This window comes from Vicugna pacos, chromosome 9, assembly GCF_048564905.1.
Source record: "Vicugna pacos chromosome 9, VicPac4, whole genome shotgun sequence".
NCBI classification, from domain to species: domain Eukaryota; kingdom Metazoa; phylum Chordata; class Mammalia; order Artiodactyla; family Camelidae; genus Vicugna; species Vicugna pacos.
Window position 1 is genome coordinate 59,237,072 of NC_132995.1, and position 21,636 is coordinate 59,258,707.

At 34.3% G+C, this 21,636-nt stretch overlaps 1 protein-coding gene across 2 annotated transcripts in view; it reads left to right on the forward strand.

The window, feature by feature from the left end:
- The window catches only part of TRIM33 (tripartite motif containing 33), a 110,782-nt gene extending 92,104 nt beyond the window's left edge, over window positions 1-18,678 (forward strand). The window contains exons 12-20 of one of the 2 annotated variants that reach the window (XM_015247479.3): window positions 4,083-4,215; window positions 5,667-5,730; window positions 7,976-8,135; window positions 9,278-9,627; window positions 11,734-11,857; window positions 13,212-13,286; window positions 15,060-15,212; window positions 16,637-16,687; window positions 16,767-18,678. In XM_015247479.3, coding sequence (XP_015102965.2) covers window positions 4,083-4,215; window positions 5,667-5,730; window positions 7,976-8,135; window positions 9,278-9,627; window positions 11,734-11,857; window positions 13,212-13,286; window positions 15,060-15,212; window positions 16,637-16,687; window positions 16,767-16,979 — 1,323 coding nt within the window. In that variant the 3' untranslated portion in view covers window positions 16,980-18,678. The remainder of the gene's footprint in view (window positions 1-4,082; window positions 4,216-5,666; window positions 5,731-7,975; window positions 8,136-9,277; window positions 9,628-11,733; window positions 11,858-13,211; window positions 13,287-15,059; window positions 15,213-16,636; window positions 16,688-16,766) is intronic. The other variant, XM_072967994.1, reaches the window with a different exon arrangement.
- Window positions 18,679-21,636: the final 2,958 nt, after the last annotated feature.

Genomic DNA, 21,636 nt, shown 5'->3' on the forward strand with positions numbered 1-21,636 from the left:
GATGTATAACTTTATTTATAATGACCCTTCATCCTTATCTGGTAAAACCTTGAGGTAAATACTTCAGCTAGCATTTCCCTGATGGGTGGTGTAGTGGCATCAAGGAAGCCCTTTTATGTACGTGTGGTTTGCCTCATCCTAATCTTTCCACTCTTTTAGCCTTAGGGTTTCCTCTGGCCAGAGATATAGATTGCAGGTGGGAGAATATAAAAGGAGTAGGAGTAGAGGTAGGTAACATGGAACTTTCATATCTGTTTTGAATCATCCCCTCCTCCTTTGTGTTTAGGTGAGACATAGCTCAGTTTCTACCTGTGGCCCATATTAGGAACTGCCCCTCTTCATAAATCCTCTAGTTGGCTTTAGTTATAACTTACCAGTGAATCCTTAGCCAGTAGCTATGACCACCGGGCAGGCACAGCTACTAATACCCCTTAATCATCCCTCTAGCTAGCCCACAGCACACTCATCTTTAGCCCTTTATGTCTCTGACATGAGGGTTTTTTAAGGGCTTTTATGGGAAAGACCTGTGTAGTTCAGTTGTTTTTTTTTTAATTGGAGGTACTGGGGATTGAATCCAAGATCTCATGCATCCTAAACATGCACTCTACCCTGTTTTTTTAAATTACGTCAATTAATTGACATACAACATTCATTTCAGTTGTACTACACAGTAATTCAGTGTTTGTATACATTTCAAAATGATTACCACAATAAGTCTAGTTAACATAAGTCACCATACATAATTTAAAAATTTGTGTCTGAGATGAGGACTTTGAAGATTTACTCTCTTAGCAACTTTCAGATATGCTGTAGAGTATTAATTATAGTCACCGTGCTGTACGTGACCTCCCCGTGATTTATTTATTTTATAGCTGGAAGAGTGTGCCTTTTGATCCCTTTCACCCATTCACCCACCCACCACCTCTGGTGACCACAAATCTATTCTCTGCGTTTATGAGTTTGATTCTGTTTTTGTCTGTTGGTTTGTTTTCGAATTCCACATATAACTGAGATCATACGGCATTTGTCTTTCTGTCTGACTTATTTCACTTAGCATAATGCTTTCAGGTCCATCCACATTATCACAAATGACAAGATTTCCTTTTTTATGGCTAATGTTACATTGTGTATGTGAATATTTTACATCTTCTTCATTCATTCATCTATAGCTTTGTCCATTCATTTCTCAGTGGACACTTAGGTTGCTTCCGTATCTTGGTTATTATAAATAATGCTTCAGTGAACATATATCTTTTCAAATTAGTGTTTTAGTTGTTTTCAGATAAACACCCAGAAGTGGAATTGCTGGATCATATGATAGTCTATTTTTAATGTTTTAAGGAACCTCTGTACTATTTTCCATAGTGGATACACCAATTTACATTCCCAGCATAGTGTACAAGGGTTCCCTTTTCTTTACATCATTTCCAACACTTGTTATATCTTCTCTTTTTGATAATAGCCATTCTAACTGGGGTGAGATGACATCTCATTGTGGTTTTGATTTGCATTTCCCTGATGATTAGTCATATTGAGCATCTTTCCATGTACCCGTTGGCCATCTGTATGTCTTTGGAAAATATCTCTATTTAGATCCTCTGCCCATTTTTTAATTGGATTGTTTGGTTTTTCTGCTGTTGAGTTATATGAGTTCTGTATGTATTTTGGATATTAACCCTTTACCAGATAAATGATTTGTGAATATTTTCTCTCATTCATTAGGTTTCCTTTTCATTTTGTTGATGATGGTTTCTGTGCAGAAGCTGTGCAGAAGCTTTTTAGTTTGACGTAGTCCCACTTGTTTACTTTGCTTTTGGAATCAGATGCAAAATCAGATGCCAAGACCAGCATCAGAGAGTTTAATGCCTATGTTTTCTTCTGGGAGTTTTATGGTTTCAGGTGTTACATTCAAGTCTTTAATACATTTTGAGTTGATTCCTCTGTGTGATGCAAGATAATAGTCTAGTCTCATTCTTTTGCATGTGGCTGTCCAGTTTTCCCAACACTGCTTCTTAAAGAGATTGTTCTTTCTCTTTTGTGTATTGGCTCCTTTGTTGTCAATTGACCATATATATGTGAGTTTATTTCTGGACTCTTTATTCTGTTTCATTGATCTGTAGGTCTTTTTTTATGCTAATACCATACTGTTTTGATTACTATAGCTTTGTAATGTAGTTTGTAATCAGGGCCCATGATGCCTCCAACTTTCTTCTTTCTCCAGATTGCTTTGGCTAATTGGGTTTTTTTTGTGGTTCCATAGAAATTGTATGGTTGTTTGTTCTATTTCTGTGAAAAATGCCATTGGAATTTTGATGGGGATTGCATTGAATCTATGGATTGTTTTGGGTATTATGGACATTTTAACAATATTAACTCTTACGGTCTGCGAGCCCAGAGTATCTTTCCATTTATGTATTCTTCAGTTTCTTTCATCAGTGTCTTACAGATTTCAGTGTAGAAATATTTTCACCTCCTTGCTTAAATTTATTCTTTTTCATGTGATTGTAAGTAGGATTGTTTTCTTAATTTCTATTTCTTATTATAGTCCATTGTTAGTGTATAGAAATGCAACAGATATTTGTATTTTTATTTTGTGTCTTGCATCTTTACTGAATTCATTTATTACTTCTAATAGTTTTTTTGGTGCAGTCTTTAGGGTTTTCTATATATAATATGTCATCTGCACATTGTGACAGTTTTACTTCTTCTATTCCAATTTGGATGCCTCTTTATTTTATTTTATTTTTTGGCCAAATTCCTTTAAGACTTCTAATGCTGTGTTGAATAAAAGTGGTGAGAGTGGGCATCTTTGTTTTGTTCCTGATCTTACAGGAGAAGATTTCACTTCTTCAGCTTTTCACTGTTAGGTATGATGTTAGCTGTTGGCTTATCATAAATGGCCCTCATTATGTTGAGGTATGTTCCCTCTATACCCACATTGTTGATAGGTTCAACATACATTTATGATGAAAACAGTTTACTTTAGCAGAGTCCACCCTTGCCTGTAATATGTTGTGAGCTGCTTTATTCTGATCATTTTTTCTATTAATCCAGTTCTATCTTGGTTTATATTTATAGTTTTCTTCAAAATTTCTACTTTGAGGCATTCTTTCCTTTTTTATAACCTTGAAAATAGTGATTTTGAGAGGAAAGGAGAGCAAGAAGCAAATTAATACATTCAGTTTTCTGTTTTGAATGAGAAGTAGATTTGCCTTAAAAGTAATCTGGCCTCTAGTAGAAAGAAGATTAAAAGTGGCAACCGTGGGTAAAGGTAGACCAGTAAGCAAGAAGATTAGCAGTTACTTAACATAGAATAATTTGGTCATCTCTTATATGGAATAGTGTAAAATTTTTCTTAAGGTAATTTTCATGATTAAATAGTATTTACTATTTCTTAAATAAATTTTTTTTTATTTCATCATCACAGTTCTTCATTGTAGGTGGGATGTTTTAAAGATAGGGAACTGAGGTTCAAATTGGGAACCAGCCCACAGTCACCACGCCAGATCCTCTGGTTTTAACCTACTGCCTGTAAGTGCGGAAAGGGCTTAGTTCTTCTGTTGAATGCCCCCTTTTTGTGTGTGTAATAAAGGACCTTGTATCTCAGGCTAAGGATTTTTCGTTGAGTATAAAGACTTTTTAAAGCTTTTACGTTAGATGTTTAATCATGTTGATACAAACTTAGTCGAGTGATTCTGGCAGGACTATGATTATTGAAATAAAGGTAGCGAGCTAGGGGATGAGGATGTTGAAAACAGGATCCTGCATCAACTCTGAGAAAAGGCTAAAGTGTCAATTTGTGTAAGAACTATTTTCATAGTAAATCATAAAGGATTTGGTGGGTTATTGGGTTTTGTCTTGAGCAGCCAGGTATTTATTGAATACTATTAATTACAGCTTAATTCACCTAAACTTTATACTGTGTGGGTCCTCAGGGAAGCCTAAGGAAACAACAATTAAGCTGAGTTTGAGATAGGATAATCTGTTAGTAAACTGTGTGCATAAGTTGATTATGCTAATGAAATTAATAACTTCTCCTCTGCTTCAATCAAAGCAAATTTATCTTTGTTCTTTTTCTTTAGTTGGAAGATGCTGGTTCAAGTAGTTTAGATAATCTACTAAGTAGATACATCTCAGGCAGTCACCTACCCCCACAGCCCACAAGCACCATGAATCCCTCCCCAGGACCCTCTGCCCTGTCTCCAGGATCATCAGGTAAAGTCAGCTGAGGTACTGCCTCATTTCTTCAACACCTTAAAAAAGTATCTTTCAGTACGTGTATTAGTCAGGATTCTCCAGAGAAACAGAATCAGTAGGAAAGGGGGTGTACGTGGGAGTGTGTGTGTGTGTAGAGAGAGAAGTTAAGGAATTAATTGGCTCATGTGATTGTTGGGGCTGACAAGTCCAAAATCTACAGGGCAGATAGGTGGGGTGGAGACCCAGGGGAGAGTTGATGTTACAGTCTTGAATCCAGGCAAAATTCCTTCTTGCTCTGGGGACCTCATTCTTTTCTCTTAAAGTCTTCAGCTGATTGGATGCGGCCTGCGTCATTATGTTTTACTCAAATTCTACTGATTTAAATGTTAATCACATCTAAAAAATATCTTCACAGCAGAATCTGGACTGATGTTTGACCAAACAGCTGCCAAGTTGAGACATAACTATTATAGTAACTTTTTTTCCCTAATTGCTCTATTATCTCTCTTCAAATAATGTGGGCAGGCTTCAGTGAACTGAATAATATTAATATATATCTGTAGTGTATACTATTCAGAACTCTAATGTACCCCTCCCCCAACCCTTAACTGTTTTCCTGTTCTTTGCTGGATTTATAGATGCATTTACTTTCCATGTCTTATATTTTACAGTACAGGTTGTCAGTTGAATTCTTTGGTTTCAACCAAAGTTTAAAACATGTTGTTAAATAATGAAAAAATTGAAAAATTGTTTAGAAGGCAAAAACTGAGGAAGGGCAAGTAAATTTTCAATTAGCAGTTAAAAAAAACCATCAAAATTTACTGAAAACTATTAAAATGTGGTTAGTCAAGTCCATGAGATATTGCTCTCTTCCAGAATCCCAGTTTTATTGACCCTTTTACATGAATGAATGATTAAAGCAACTCTAAACAAATTGACAGTGCAGAAGTGGTTATGGGGTATATTTTTTTGGTGTCAGTTGGTTATTCCTTTCTTACTGAAACATAACCACTTCATTATTTCTAGAGTAAGAGCAGTCCAGATTTAAAATAAGATTTTTTCATGAGATGTATCATTAATACATTTTTTGGAATCATTATATTTTAGGTTTAATATACGTATGCCAGGGTTTTTAAAAGAAAGAATAATTAATAGGAGTATAAGTAGGATATTTACCTAATGACTTGGGATAAGATGGCAAATAGCTTTCTCTTGATCTTGTAGTTCTCATGGATTGAATAGTTTTGCTCTGAGAGGATTCTGAGAATGGTGTCTGGGCTCAGCTGAGAGAAACTGGATTGATCGCTGCCAACAATTATACATGACATTCTTAACTCACAGACTAAGACTAGGTCTGATTTCCAAGAATTGCTAAATTGCATTATAATAATCTTGAATTCTGTAACTAGTAGGTAGAATTCTGAATTTTCTTACCCGCATACATACCCATTTGACTTTCTGTTTTTCAGGTTTATCCAATTCTCACACACCTGTGAGACCCCCTAGTACTTCTAGTACTGGTAGTCGAGGCAGGTGAGTATTAAATTATTAATAGCTTTATTTTTTTTAAGAAAAATTTCAAATACATATTTTAAAAAGTAGGCTATTATAATGAAATCCCGTATACTTTTTCACTTATCTTCAACAATGATCAAGTTATGACCAGTCTTATTTCTTCTATACTCGCACCCATTCCGCCCTGGTCTGAATTATTTTGAAATAAATCTCAGGGATTTTATCATTTTACTTGTGGCTGTTTTAGTATCTATCACTTAAAGATAAGGATTTAGAAATTTTATAATCATGCAACTATTATCACACCTAAAAAAATTTAATTGCTAGCTCTCTCACATCAATAGAGCTCTATTTAATATTCAGATTTCCCAGTTTTTCTCACAAATGCTTTTTTTTTTTTTAATGGTTTCTTTGAATCAGATTCGGGTAAACTCCATTACCATCAACACATGTGTTGAGGTCAAACTCAGTATATTTGTTGAGGAAATGTATTGTTTCTCTTACAGAGTTTTCCTCATTTCCCCATCTTGTCATTAAATACACTTGCCTGTTCTTTTTTTCTCTGTATTGGTATTTAGATCAGGGAGGTTGATTAGTTTCAGATTTGATTCGAGGGAACTAGGTGGGAAGAATATTTTGTTGTAGTGATGTGTGCTTCTGTCAGGATCACAAAATGTCTGGTTGGGTTTTTTGTTTGTTTTTTGTGGTAACAGCCAGTAATGATCATTGCCTTAGCTCTTTTCATTTTACTGGTTTACAAATGATAAAGAAGGTATGCTATAATAATTATTAGTTTAGAATACTTCTGTAAGCAGAAACTTTTTCTGTCAACTCTTTGATTATGAAAAAGGCAGAATGGGGGGAGTATAGCTCCGTGGTAGTATTATGCATGCCTAGCATGCATGAGGTCAATCCCCAGTACTTCCATTAAATAGATAAATGAAATAAATTCCTCCCTCCAATATATAAATAAATAAATAAATTTTAAAGGCAGAATACATTGATTTTGTCTCCTTATTTACCTATTTTTATAATAATGAGTTGATTCCCAGTACCCTCCAACAGTGACCAATGAGTATTATTAACTTTATGAGCTCATACATTTAAACATATTTTATGTTCTAAAATTATAGGTGTTATTTTTATTGGTGCTTAAATTGTTCCATATTTGGCCTGTCAGAGCTTTTTCAAGTTGGCTTCTTAGATCTTTTGCTCTAACCCCAATAGTCTTTGAAAGCATTCTTGTTTTCTCTTAGATGTTCCAGATTCATCTTGTGCATTTCTTGCCATAGGCCTGAAATCAAGCCATTTCTCTAAAATCCTGGTCATATTAATGGGGAAATGGTGCTCCGAGACAGTCTCCTGGGTACTAGGGACACATACTGCTACTGGTTATTCATGGTTTCTTATGTCTTTTTGGTGGACAGAGAGCTAAGAAATGGTGGGGTAGGGAGAGAGAGAGTGTGTGTGTGTTGTGTTAAAGGTAAATGTTGACTGATTTTTACTCTTTAGTTTGAATAATTTAGTGCAGTGTAATAAAGACTTTATTCAAGATACATGAATTTTTTATTTGTATATATGTTATATGCATTTTGAAGAATTGTCCTATATTATATACTTTCTTGGCTTTGAATTACACTTTAAATAATCAGTACATTTCTTCTAAAAGTACAAATTGAGTGAAAGATGTTTTTGTTCTCGGCAGTAATGCAGTCTTAGTTACTCACTTCCCTTGCCGGTTGTTTTGCTTTGTGGTCTAGATAGAACTGATTAGTCATGTACCTGTCTTCTTAGCTTATCATCACATCAATTCAGGTAAAGACTCAGAGGCTAAAACAGTGATTCCTTTGAGAACATTTCATGAATCACTATTTTTAATTTTGTTTCCTTCAGATATTTGAGGGTAGAGAAGAATTTAAACTTTCATAGAGAGAGGAGCAATTACTGATATTCTGTACTACTAAGCCTGGGAAAATGATTGTTCCTAGATTCCGTGAATGAGTTACGATAAGTGCCTCAGACCATAAAATGTGCTTCTAAGGTCTTCTCAAAGTTCGATCTACGTTTTTAAAATTTTGAAGCTAAGTTTATACCATACTCCTCTTAACTGCATTGTGAAATATCCTTACCTGCTATAAAGCTAATAAATTGTTTTCACTCTAATGAACATTTCATATAACTTAAGGAATTTCATTAAGTTTGACTGTGTAGTGTATATAAAAACAATTACAAATATGTGATCTTTATTTGTTGTTTTTATTAGCTGTGGGTCGTCAGGAAGAACTGCTGAAAAAACAAGTCTTAGTTTCAAGTCTGATCAAGTGAAGGTCAAGCAAGAACCTGGCACTGAAGATGAAATATGCAGCTTTTCAGGAGCCGTGAAACAAGAAAAGACAGAGGATGGCAGGAGGAGTGCCTGCATGGTAAGTTCCCCCTGGAGTCTGTCAGGGATTTAAGGAGATCATTTCACTAATTCTTCCATTTTGGGGTGTATTAATCTGAATAGTGGTCGTTTGGGCATTTATTCATTTTTTTTTTATTTTTATGCCTGGTGCAAGCCAAATCTCTCTTTTTCTAACTGATCTTTTTCATCTAAGTGTCAGCTGTAATTGGTCAGAAAAGACTTACTTGTTTTAAGTCCTTGTATTAAGGACTCATTTCAAATTATCTTTTAGTTTGGGTTCTTGTTCTAAATTTATTAATCATTTCAGTAGTTACATTGAGTCTCAGGCTACAAAAGATCCTTGGCTATTTTCCTAGACCTATGAGCTCAGGATTAAGACTGCTGACATGAAAGAAGTTTAACGATCAAAGAGTTTTGTGATGGAAAGATTGCCTTTGGCTTATGAATTATTAATGACTTTAGAGTTCCTCAGATGGAACATTTTATAAAATTTATATGAAAGAAGGCCCAAGTCCCTCTTCATCTCTTTGTTTAGAAATTTTAATCTTGGTTTTTTTCCTTCCTACCCAGGCATATGTCTCATTTCCTACATGGTTGGCACATAGAAGTTTCAGCTCAGGGTATCAGTATATTGAATGCAATTTATGTAGGTATAGAGAGCAGTGTTACCTCTTCATTCAGAACTTGGTTTGGAAAGTACCTCCAAAAAACTGGATGCAAAAGGGTGATGAAAGAGTTTACACTGTCGTAATCTTAGTATGTTAGAATAAGTGGGCAGAAGAATATTTCAAAATTCTACAAAGCTATGCGACAGATTCCTGAGTGAAAAATAGTGCATCACAGTCAGCTCTTGGCAGGAAAAGTATAAGCCTGTACTTACTTCCCAGTTAGTCTGCCTAACAGTTTAATTAATTCCTTTATTCAAGTGAACTAATATCATACTGCTTGCTGAAATCATACATTAACATGCCTAAATAATTTTGAGGTTATTTTTATTCTTTTATGTTACTAATAGGATGTCAAATTTTATAATTAATAATAAATTTCAAAATAATCATGTCAGTATATCATATTGTATATACATGTTGACAAAACTAAACACATACTGCCTACAATAAGGATTAAATGATTCTTCAAGAATTTGTCCTTGCTTTGTTTTAGTTGAGTAGTCCTGAGAGTAGCTTGACACCACCTCTCTCTACCAACCTGCATCTGGAGAGTGAGTTGGATGCATTAGCAAGCCTGGAAAACCACGTGAAAACTGAACCTACAGACACGAATGAAAGCTGCAAACAGTCAGGGCTCAATAGCCTCGTCAATGGAAAGTCCCCAGTTCGAAGCCTCATGCACAGGTCCACAAGGATTGGAGGAGATGGCAACAGCAAAGATGATGACCCAAATGAAGACTGGTGTGCTGTCTGCCAAAATGGAGGGGATCTCTTGTGCTGTGAAAAGTGTCCAAAGGTCTTTCATCTAACTTGTCATGTTCCAACACTTCTTAGCTTTCCAAGGTACCAGTGAAATAACTGATTTTTCATTGTTGTTTATTTTTATAAGCCAACCCTCACCCCCAAACAAAGTTAATCAGGACAGATAGTCTTCTTAGCCAGTGCATAATACTTTTATAAAACAGGGAACCTATTATTCCATTACTTTCTAGAGAAACAAACAGCTGTACGATGAAATGTCCAAGGTCTAAGTTGTGCTTTAATGATAAAAAATAGACTATTTCCTGGCCTCCAGTTTATACTTAATTTGAGCAAATTAGATAAAACTAAATTATGAGGGGCAAAGGATTAGGATGTTGAGAAACTTAGTTGATTTCCTCTTAAAGATAATTTTTTAATTTATTGCCATCAATCTTCATAGGGTCTATAATAATGGCTTTATTTGTGAATGCTATTCAGTTTAAGGCAACTCTATTTGGATCTTGCCAAAGACATTTTTCTCATGTTTGAAAGCTCTCGAAAGGCATTTTAAAGAAAAAACAAGGACTTTGTAAAAACACCTTGAATGTTTTGAGTTCTTTTAAGAATAGCTTCCTCTTGACCACTGGGAGTGGTTAATTGGTAGTTCCTGGCTGAAGCACTGTGTGTAGATTTTTCAGACTTTTTCTTTGGATCCTCTAGTTGGAATGTCTTTTAGACATTAACTTTGGAATGGACAGTTAACTGAATTCCTTAGTTAGAAGAGAAGAACTTGGAGTAAAGATAAAGACTGGGGCAACGTATGAGCATTGTCCTCAGGCTGTATGACCCCATGGCAGCCAAGTCTGGTTTCAAGCATTAAAGCATTGATTGGTGGGCACCCAAGACTAGCTGATGGTACTAGCTAATAGAGTAGAACAAATCTGGGTTAGATACCTGTAGCCTGGTTGTAATTCTGTAGTGAACTAACTTAATTAGTTTGGACAGTTCACTAATTTTCAGACATTAATTTCTGCATCTTCAGGTGGCAGAGTTTGGATTAGAAGACTCTTTCTTTTCTTAAATTTAACATATTTTATGTTCTTGCAGTTTCATCTCCAATTGATTTCAGAGATCAAAAATAGTAGAGTCATACTTACTTCTTTTAGCCTTCCTTCTTCACCAGTCCTTACCCCAAATTCTTTACGTGAAAGAAAGTAAACCAGTGTCCTTGGGAAAACTCAGCTTCTTTTCTACCTATAGATAGAAAATTCACATTTCTTCTCAGATTCCTGAGGAGAAATGATTTTAGTTGAATATGCTCCCCTTTTTCAAAATTCAGCCTTTAGGATTAGAAAAGTAGTGGATGTATGAAGAGTGCCAGAATATTTTTTCTGAAGAATTACAATTCTTACTTAAATCTTAGAAGACATAGTCATTTGCCATAGATGTAAGAAGGGCCTTTATTTTTTCTTCAACTTTTTTAGAAAAGAAAAGCATTGGCATTTTGGTCTTGAAACTAAGACTTCAAATTTTTTGCTTCTTTGGATAGTAACATCTGGAATGTCAGAATTTTGCCACTGAAAGCTTTCTCTCAAAGGCAGGTGCTTTGGAAGGAACTGAAATGGTTGGCATAGTTTTAGTATAATCCCTAGACACACACATATATATATATATGGGGAGGGAAAGGGGAGAATGCTTTTGAAGTCATCATATTGGAATTTATGATTTAATAGAAATCCTGATATAAAAAACCATTGACTGAGCAGATTTAAAAGACTGGCATGAAAGAAGATTTTTTTTTTTTTTGGCATGTTTAATACATGCCAAAACAGTACGAGGTACCTGAAGAACTCCATATCCTGTGCTCTTGTCTTCTTCATGCATATGGAGTCATTGTGATGGTAAAACCAGGGTCTTGAGGATTGATCCTGTGCTGCAAGTTCTGATCGTGAGCTTTGTGCTATGAAGAGACTCCCTTTGAATACAGAGATACTGGCTTTATATTGCTTTCCAGAAGGTAATCAATTGAAGAATGGAAACGTTTTGGGAGGTTTTTATTATCCAACTTCACTTTACGAAATTTGGCAAAAATAGAACTTCTCTTTTCCACAGAACTGGAAAGATCAACTGTAGACTTACCTTTAGGAAATTAGCTTCCCTAGGGTTTTATCATGATTACATGGACTAACTGCCTATTTCCTTCTTTAGTGGAGACTGGATATGCACATTTTGCAGAGATATTGGGAAACCAGAAGTTGAATATGATTGTGATAACTTGCAACATACTAAGAAGGGGAAAACTGCGCAGGGGTTAAGTCCCGTGGACCAAAGGGTAAGTGCCAAATAAGTTGATTATTATTAGGGATTCTGTAGTTGTCTGGCTATATATCTTTTTTTTTTCCGTCAGTGTAATATACATGTAACCTGATAAATTTTCGCTTTTTAATCTCAGCATCTGATGGTATATTCATGACTTCTGAAATCTTTATCTCTAGCCCTCAGCTCCAGGCTCTTATGTCTGGCTTTGTCATACTTAGCATTTCCTAACCAAAATCTTGATTTTTAATCCTCTCCTTCAGAAAGCAAAGGCAGTAAAAACAAGCAAATAACAACATAAAAAACTTGCATTCCTCCCTCAATAATCCCCATTATCATATGGTACCACCAGTCATCTCTGTTGCTCAAGCCAGAAATGTATTAGAAATAGAAGAATCAGAAATGACTATAATACTGTTTTTTTCCCCCTGACTATTCTTCTTAGGCAGCCATCATAGTTTTTCATCTGCACTATTGTAATAATCTCTTCACTGAACTCCTTGTTTGTACTTTTGCACACTTACAGTCCATTTTTTATGCAGTGCATAGACTTGTTTACATATTAAAAACTATCACTTCCTTACTTAAAATCCTCTAATAGCTTCCCATCATATGAAGAATGAAATACAAATTCCTCTCCTCATTTCACTCAGATTTCTGCTGATCTGGTCTGTAGTCTGATCTCTAATGACAAAATACCTTTCACATAATTCTGTGGTCATTACAGTTATGTTTGGCTTTGATCTGATGTATAAACTTGCAAAATCTGCCCTCCACTGTCTTTGAGGGGAAGGTATGTGTTTAGAGTATACAAACTTATATTAAAAGAAGTTTAAGCAAATAGAAACTATAAATGTAAAATGCATTTCAATTTACTTCTGGTTTTATTTTTTAAATTCTAGAAATGTATTAAGAAGACACGGACAGTTTTTATTTAATTTTGAACCTCAGAAGAATCCCTTCAAGAAAGGAAGTAGCATGTATCTTGCCTTCCTTGGGGAATTATAATGAGTAGCAACAGTGATAAATTGTTGTACAAAATGCTGTATGTTGCTTTTATGACTCCTATCCATTTGCATAAATAGTTGAGGTAATGGTAGATAAATTACTTGAGTTATCAGATAAGAACAAAGGCACTCTATCGTTGACTATCTTCTGACCTATTTTAAATGAACTTATAGTCTCAAAACTAAACGGGAAGCAAGATATCTTTCTCTGGATGTATATATTTACTTGGATAGGTAGTAATGTGGGAGGCTTATGTTCAGTTTGTTGTAATAATACTTTGTACTGATAAAGTTCTCATTCTCAAGAATATCTTACTAGAGGAGGAAGCATTTCATGGGTTTTCCTTTCTTTTCTTTCGCCAGAAATGTGAACGTCTTCTGCTTTACCTCTATTGCCATGAATTAAGTATTGAATTCCAGGAGCCAGTTCCTGCTTCGGTGAGTTGTTTACCTTATTAGTACCTTCCTGATAAAGAAGTTGAGTGTAATACTTAAGCAGTCTAAGGCCAGAGCCCAAACTCTTTTGTTAAAACTCAGGCTTCTTGACCTCAACCAAGGTGCTCAAGTTCTCTCTTCTACTGGGTGGAGGGTGTAGCTCAGTGGTAGAGTGCATGCTTGGCAAGCGCAAGGTCATGGGTTCGATCCCCAGTACCTCCATTAAATTAATAATAATAAACCTAATCCCCCCCACAATTTTTTTTAAGTTTTTTTTTTAACTGTTTCTTCCCTTGTTGGATTATTTTTAGGATTCAGTAGCCTATGTAAAATTTTTTAGCATAATAGTAGCTGATAAATTTCTTATTAATAAGTACTTTTGATGATATTAGGACTAAATGGAGATTCACTTGTTAAAACTGGAGTTTGTTTTTAAAGATTTTTGTTGCTATGATGAAGACAATGAATTTAGTGTCCTCTTTTATTTTTAAGATGGATACAAAGGATACAAATATAATGGAAAGAGTTGAACTAGGAATTAGAAGACTTAACTACTTCTCCTATTTCTGCCATTAACTGGCTTTATAACTGTGGGGAAATTACATAATTTTCTGCCTCTACTTTTTAAACTTACAGTGGGGATATTGGACTAAATTATTTCTAAGATTCTAGTATCTGTACTTTGGGGAGAAAATAATCTCTATATAAGTATTAATTTGAGTAAAAGTGTAAAGTTGACTCTTTCACACTGATTCTGCCTTCATAAATCCTCTTTTATGAATAGTCAAGATTAAGAAAAGACTATGGGGAAATTTTGCAAGCCAACACCCTTTGTTTATCTTAAATGAACCTTTTGTAAGGAATAAAGGCTTTAAAGTCCCATTAGTAAAAGGAATACCAGGGATGCTCGGGGCCTCATAAATGGGATGGAAATATGCTGCATGTATTTTATTTACTTGCCATCACTTGTTGAATTAAGGTATTACTGAATACCAGGCCTGTTACAGAGCATTGAAATAGTAATCTGTTTACTAGCTAGGCTCAGAAATGGATTTTAAATTACAAAAAGATACAAGGAAGATGTTTTGTTTGAATAGTAATCATCTGATACCAGGAAGCCTGGTCTTCAAGTTAAGGGGCTTTTCAGTAGAAAATGACTTTTCAATATTTTATTTTCATAACTGTTTAAATAGCTTCTCTGTGTTCAGTTATTTCCCAAGCTTACAAAGTTTTGGCCAAGAGTTGGGGTCAGAACTCCCCGGCATGATCACTAAATGGTTAATAAAACTTGAATTGTGTTACTACAGTCTTTTTCCTTCTATTGCTGTGTCCAAAGTTCTTTGTGTTACAAGGTTCTCTCTTTTAAAAGATACCGTATTATAATAATAATAATAATACATTTTGGAATCTTTTTTTTTCTTTTTCTTTTTTTTTTTTTAATAGGAGTCATACAGTTTGGATGGACTGGTGTCCTTAACACTAGTGGCGTGCTGCCCTTGCTGACTGCTTTCTTTCCAGATTTACTTATTAAAGATAGAACTGTGGGTCCCTCACTAACCATAGACTGCCATACATTCTGAATATGATTTGATTTTCATGATGTGATTGAGGCAGAAGATTTAAAGTACAATTCTCTCTACTCAGAATTTGCATGCAGCTGGCTCAATAATCAACACATGTTTTTCTCTAAAATTAATATGCCGTGCATTTCCAAATTCAAATTAAACGCTTTGGCATTTTTGGAGAATCCTTATATATTCTTATTTGTTTCTTTAGATACCAAACTACTATAAAATTATAAAGAAACCAATGGATTTATCCACCGTGAAAAAGAAGCTGCAGAAAAAACATTCCCAACACTACCAAATCCCAGATGACTTTGTGGCTGATGTTCGTTTGATCTTCAAGAACTGTGAAAGGTTTAATGAAGTATGTTAGCTTCCAAACTATAGAGTCTTGGATTGCTAGTTTTTGTTTGTTTGCTTATTTTGTTTTTTGTTTTTTTCTGCCAAGAAATTTTCAAAGTTGATTTTAAAAATTTATTCTGCTTCAGTTCTGTCAGAAGTGAAATTTGATTGCATCCACAGCTCCAAAGAAGAAAGCTTACTGCATGTATTTTGAAGTATATACTTAAATATAATATAATAAATTAAGAATATTATTGAATACCCCTTCCTGAACATGTTGAGGCTTCAGATAAGTATAGAAAGTAATCTGTAGTTAAGTATATTTTGTGGGAAATGATTACAAACAAGCCTTCATTTTGAGTACATTTAGGAAAGGTATTTGTACCGGTGTCCTTTGATTTCATTATTGGCCATATAAATAAGAGAGCCTTAAAATTATAAACTCAGGTGGCTCACCTGAATAGTAGCTCTGAGTATATAATGCTGAGTTCTGATCTCAGCAATGTGACTTTCATTAACTTTGGTTATGTATTATTTTGAGACTAAAGATGAGCTCTCCGTACTTTCAGAAGAAATGTGGTAGATATATACCTCCTTAAAGGAAATTTTTGTTTTCTTTGTGAAAGGTCAAGTCTCTTATTGTTAAGGAATGTTTTCATTATTATAGGAGAAAAAAATGGAATTGGATGAGGATCCACAAAATCTTCAAAAAGATTAATAACTAAAATCTTTATTACTGATGAAATTTGGGTGCCATGTGAATATTAACTAAAAAAATCACATTGAATCATTTAACATGTACTCAGAGTTGCCTCTGGAAGCATCTAGGTGACTTAAAAATTTAAACAAAAAAAGTTTCTTATTAGGTGAAAAGTTTAGTCACCTTTATAGTAATATGCCACAAAGAATATAGTAAAACCTCACTTGCTCAAAGTTAAATTAATACAGTCCCAAGTTTTGTCTTATTTTCCAATCCAGTTAGATTATTTTCAAATAAATATGCTTTGATGAACCATAGTTAGCATTTGCCGGGAAGAAGACCCCTTTTAACTGCTTTAATAATAGTTAAATAATTTATGATTAACCAGTTGCCATACAGATAGAATTCTGATTAAGTGAAAAATTTGTAAAACAAATATAAGAAGTGTTCTTTTAAAAACGGCCAAACTTTGAACAACCGCTTAAGTAGATTGATGTAGTCAGACCAACTCCTATTCAGGTTGATGCCACTAATTCAGAATTTGAGAGAATTTCACAGTAGCTTTAGTAGTAGCTTTGTAAAGAAAGTGGGTCCGTGTTCTGTATAATTTTAGAAAGCACTTGATCTGGTAATAGCAATTTGTTCCTCCTAGTATGGCTGACTTTCGTCACCAATCCTATACAGTCTTATAACTTTAGAAAGGATTATAATTTCCCTTTTTTTTTTGACTCTGGTATCCTTTTTAGATGATGAAAGTTGTTCAAGTTTATGCAGAAACACAAGAGATTAATTTGAAGGTAAGCTTTTCAGACCATGCAAACTTGGTGAAGGAATATGCATTACCAATAGGTGAATATTCCTATCTTTTGCTTGCAGGCTGATTCAGAAGTAGCTCAGGCAGGGAAAGCAGTTGCATTGTACTTTGAAGATAAACTCACAGAGATCTACTCAGACAGGACCTTCGCACCTTTGCCAGAATTTGAGCAGGAAGAGGATGATGGTGAGGTAACTGAGGACTCTGATGAAGACTTTATACAGCCCCGCAGAAAACGCCTAAAGTCAGATGAGAGACCAGTACATATAAAGTAAAATGATATGAACTTAAATCAATTGTTTAAAAAGAAAGAAAGAAAAACTTTTATTTAAGTGTTGCTGGAATATCCTGCCTACAGTGGGCACCTCCTTGAAGAAACTGATAGCTTTTACACAGTGTTAGATTGAAATAATGGACAGAAAACACATTCTTGTCAAGAAAAGGGGAGAGGACTCTATTTGCAACTTTAAAAGTAAAAACAAAAGCAAAAGTGAAGTGATTTGAAGATTTCTGTTACTAAAGAGGACTCATTGTTAGAATGGGCAGACATTGACGATCATTTGGTGTTGACTGGTGCAGGATACTGAGTGTTCGATTACTTGAGGATCATGTTGCTTATTAAATTATCTCTTTGGACTAAAGTGCAGTTATTAAAACAACTTTATGCCTCCCCCTCCACACACATACTGGCTTATTTTCTACTTAAAAATCAAGTTGTTCAGATTCCACTTTGATGTCAGTGCAGATGTGCCCTAGATCATGCCATTATGTTTTTTTTTTCTGATTTTGATGCTGTTGGGCCTTAGTTTTTATATTGGTTTAAAGAACTCAACAGTAGTTTAATTTTCTATTCATACTTAAGAATCTAGGAAACACAACATTGATCGTCATTTAATCACCTTTAATGGTCCACTGAAATAAATATAGTAACTTTTCAGTAGCAGATCATGTAATTACAGTAGTCATTTCCAGAAGACACTTCACAGAATTGCATTTTGCAATCAAATCATCGAATCATACAGTTATTCCCATGAAAGGCAGAATGTTTGAAAATTGAAAATAATGCAGTTTTCTGTACATGTAACATTTGTTTGAGAAGGTGACAACTGGCTCTTATCTAGTCTTCCCTCATATCAGTTTTCTGATAGACCACTATTGGCAAACAGTAATCTGTCAACTACCAAATGTGTAAAATTTTCTGTATTTCACTTTGTCTTATTTGTAAATAGTGAACTAAAACTTCTGGCAGATCAGCAACATTTGCTGAGCCTGTTTTTTAAGCTAATATGTATTCTTACTAATGTTCCTATCAAGAATGGATTTGTAATATATGCTGTCTATTTCTAATGTTCACATTCATATTTTGAGGTTCTATCTTATTTTAATAGAGAACAGACTTCTCAGAAAATCTTCAAGAAGCAGCTTATATTAAAATATCAAAATATTGAAATAAACCCGGTGGGGTTAGATTACTCATCTGTCCACCAAGTGGGACATTTGCATGGACTAGGGGCTTAAAGGACTTAGAAGAGACCTGTAAGTATATCCTGAAAATGAGCCAATCAATCCCCACTTGAATGGTTACTGGAGTAAACCCACCTTTACTACTCTGATTTCAGCACCCGAGGCAGATAAACCACCTTGGCTCTGTTTCATTTTTCTTCTCTTCATTTGTGATGCTCAGATCCAAGATGTGTGTTCTAGACTGTGTACAGGCTTCTCTTTTGTTGGGTTAAAAATTTTAGTCCTACTTTTGTATGGACATGTTAGAATGTAAAGTGACCAAAATAGAAGACTTGCCATTAGATATTTTTCAGATGTCAGCAGATTTGTGGCAAATCATTTTTGCCTTTTTAAAAATTCAGCATAAACAGCTCAGACAGTAGACTACTCAGAAAAAAATTGACATAATTGTCTAAGAGGTAAATATTTTTTAGTGCGTACTGAATTAAATAAAGTGCTATAAAGAAATTATTATACAAATTTCTTTGGGTTTTTCTTTTAACAAATGGTGGGGTTAAACATGAATATGAGTCAAGCCTTTTGATGGTGTGTTGGTTTTATTATTGCTGTTGACTTATTTTATTCTGTGACTCTCTTTTAGCTTCTTTTTCAGTTTTGTTATAAGTTAAAACAGTTTGGTATATGTTTTAAAGTTCATCATTTTTCTCAGATTTAAAAATCTAAAGTTTTCTTACAAGAAGGAGAAAATTATTTTAAAATGTGTTTTTTTATCAGAGCGTGTTTCCTCTTCCCCAGCACATCATGATTTCAGTTTATCAGGAGACTTACATAAGGGCACATTTTTGGAAAGAGATGCGTAACAGTATAACTTCACTTTGCCAAGCCATCAAGTTCTAATACTTCATGTTTGCTCTTCATATGAATCCTTTTTATGCTTCTTAGATAATAAGTACTACCAACAGGGTTGGAAAAACAAAATTTTAAGTAAATATTTATTTCTTGGTATCTGAGGCCTTAAAAGGTAAGATGTTCTCTTCAAAACATTTCCATGTTAGATGGAGTTTTTCGGGTTTTTTTCTTTTAATTTAAAATTGGTTCTTTAAAAGCCGCTTACTGTCAGCATTTACTAGGCTCCATTTCTGTTAACAGAAGATAATTTATACTGCTGAAGAACTAGTATTAAATTGTATAACTGTCAACAAACCACCATTAAATGAAGATGTTCACCTTAGAGTTCATTAAGATTTTTCTTGCACATTAATCATTGTGTTTATAAGCCAATTTGTTTAGCAGTAACTAAAAAAATACAAAAACTTAAATTGATATTCAGATAATCTTAGCATGTTTTCCTGTTAATTTGTTTAAAAAAGACAAACATCGAATATCAATCCCTGAAAAGCAGTTTGGTTTAAAGGCAGTGTTTTAGATTTGGAGATATTAAATATTTCCTTAAAGGCTTACAAAGTTTTCACCATACTTCATTGCTTTCATTTCCCCTCAGAACACTAAGAACAAAGTGTCCCTCAGCATGTTCCACTAGCCTAATTTTTATTTTTTAGCAGTTGGCTCAGCTGATTCACTTGAGTGAAGGAATTGCTTCGGATTGCTTTGCAAGGTGAAGTGTGTGTGTTCCAAAGTATGGTTAAATTGTAGGTCATGTTCTATATAGAAACATCAAATCATTACCACGGAGAAAGGTTAAGGCATTGTATCCACTGTTGAAATTACTCTTTTTTGGAATCAACAAGGTACCTTCTGACTTCCATTTCTTACAAGGGAATTTTAAACTCTGATTTTTTGTTGTAACAGTTTTGAGATTTTTAGTTAATCCAAAGAAATAATGCTTTTAAATACAAGCAAAGGGTTTATAGTGTGGAAATTATAGATTTATTAATTACCTCAGCAGGTATCCTGCCATGTAACTATTAGTGATTAGTTTTAATTAGCCAGTAGATTTAGGGTTTCTGACTAAGCCCTTGGGCTGTAGCCTACCATATGTTAAACAGTCTCTTAGTATTCAAAATGGGAGTAGCTGCTCTCCCTTGGCCTTTTAAGTCCCTTACCTACTCAAATACAACACATGAACTATAAAAATCTCATTTCTTGAAGTCAGCACTGCTTATTTGTGTATTTAACATTGGATCAGTGAGTAGTTTTATAAAATCCATCCACCCCAACTTCTCTGATTAAAACAATCAAGTTCTTAATTCATCCCATGAATTCTTAATTCATCCCGTCTATATTAATAATCTGCTGGAGGTGATCCAAAGCTTAAGGTATATCACAGTGTGATCACATACCAGACCTGGATGCTTTATTTCCCACGGTTATCTCCTCCTCGATAAAGCAATAACACTGCTTTAAGTCTGTTGCCTAATAGCATGTCGTAATCCTCCTGGATGGTGATTTTATAGGAAAGTTTGTATGCATATCACCCAGTCTATCTTTTAAAAATTAAGAAATTTAAATGTATGCTGGAGCTAATGACTATATTGTGGCATTTTATTTTAAAAATTGGGGAAAGTTGCATATTTTTTTAAAAGTAGGCGTTTGAGTAAAAAAATTGAAGGTACTTTTTTAAGAAAAAATTTATATGCCACAGTTTACATAGACATTTCAGATTTCAACATGTACTCTTGGATATAATGGTTTCTTTTACTTGGTCAAATGCATGTATAGCATTTCTTCCATCTTAGTTTCTTGTGTTTGCCTTTGTGGTCTTTTATATATTTTTTTATTGTGTCTGAGAAACAAAATTATCTTCAAAAATTAGTCAATTTGGATACATTTATTATAATCAAACTACAAAATGTGCAAAATTACATTTAGCCCTTTTCTAGCAAGTGATCTTAAAAGAACAGCATTTTTAATTTTGATTTTTAAATTCACCAAATTTGTGTGTGGGAAGGCACTGAAATGATTTTGTAAGTGCCACTGCAATATTCCCTTTCAAGTGTGGCCTCAATTTCAGTCTTAAGAACGAAATGCATGTCTGCTCCTGGTTTGAGAGATGTAGGCATTAACTATGTTTTAAATCACAGTGAAACATGTAAATACGCCTATAAAAAATTTTGTGCAATCTGAAAGCCTGTTTATTTTCTATGTAGACATACCTACACACGAAAGGGTTAAATTCACAGCCTTACTAGTTCCTTGCTTCCGGTATTTCAGCTCGTCTCCTCCCCTCATTATTATCATTACTACAACTACTATTATTTTTGCACATAGTTAACTATCCTTCAGTATGATTCTGAAAGAAAAAGTGCTGTTTCTGTGGTATTGTATTCTCTAAATAATCATATTTAATTTTTTAAACAAAGTTACAGTTTCTAATTGTTCCCTTCCTGTGTTTTTTGCTGGTGTGTAATAAAAGCAAGCTTTTCCTTTCCTGGTTATTTAATGCATTCGCTGCCTGTAAATATTTCTTGTTACAATGCTCTGGAACGTGTTGTAGAAGTTGTATTAGAT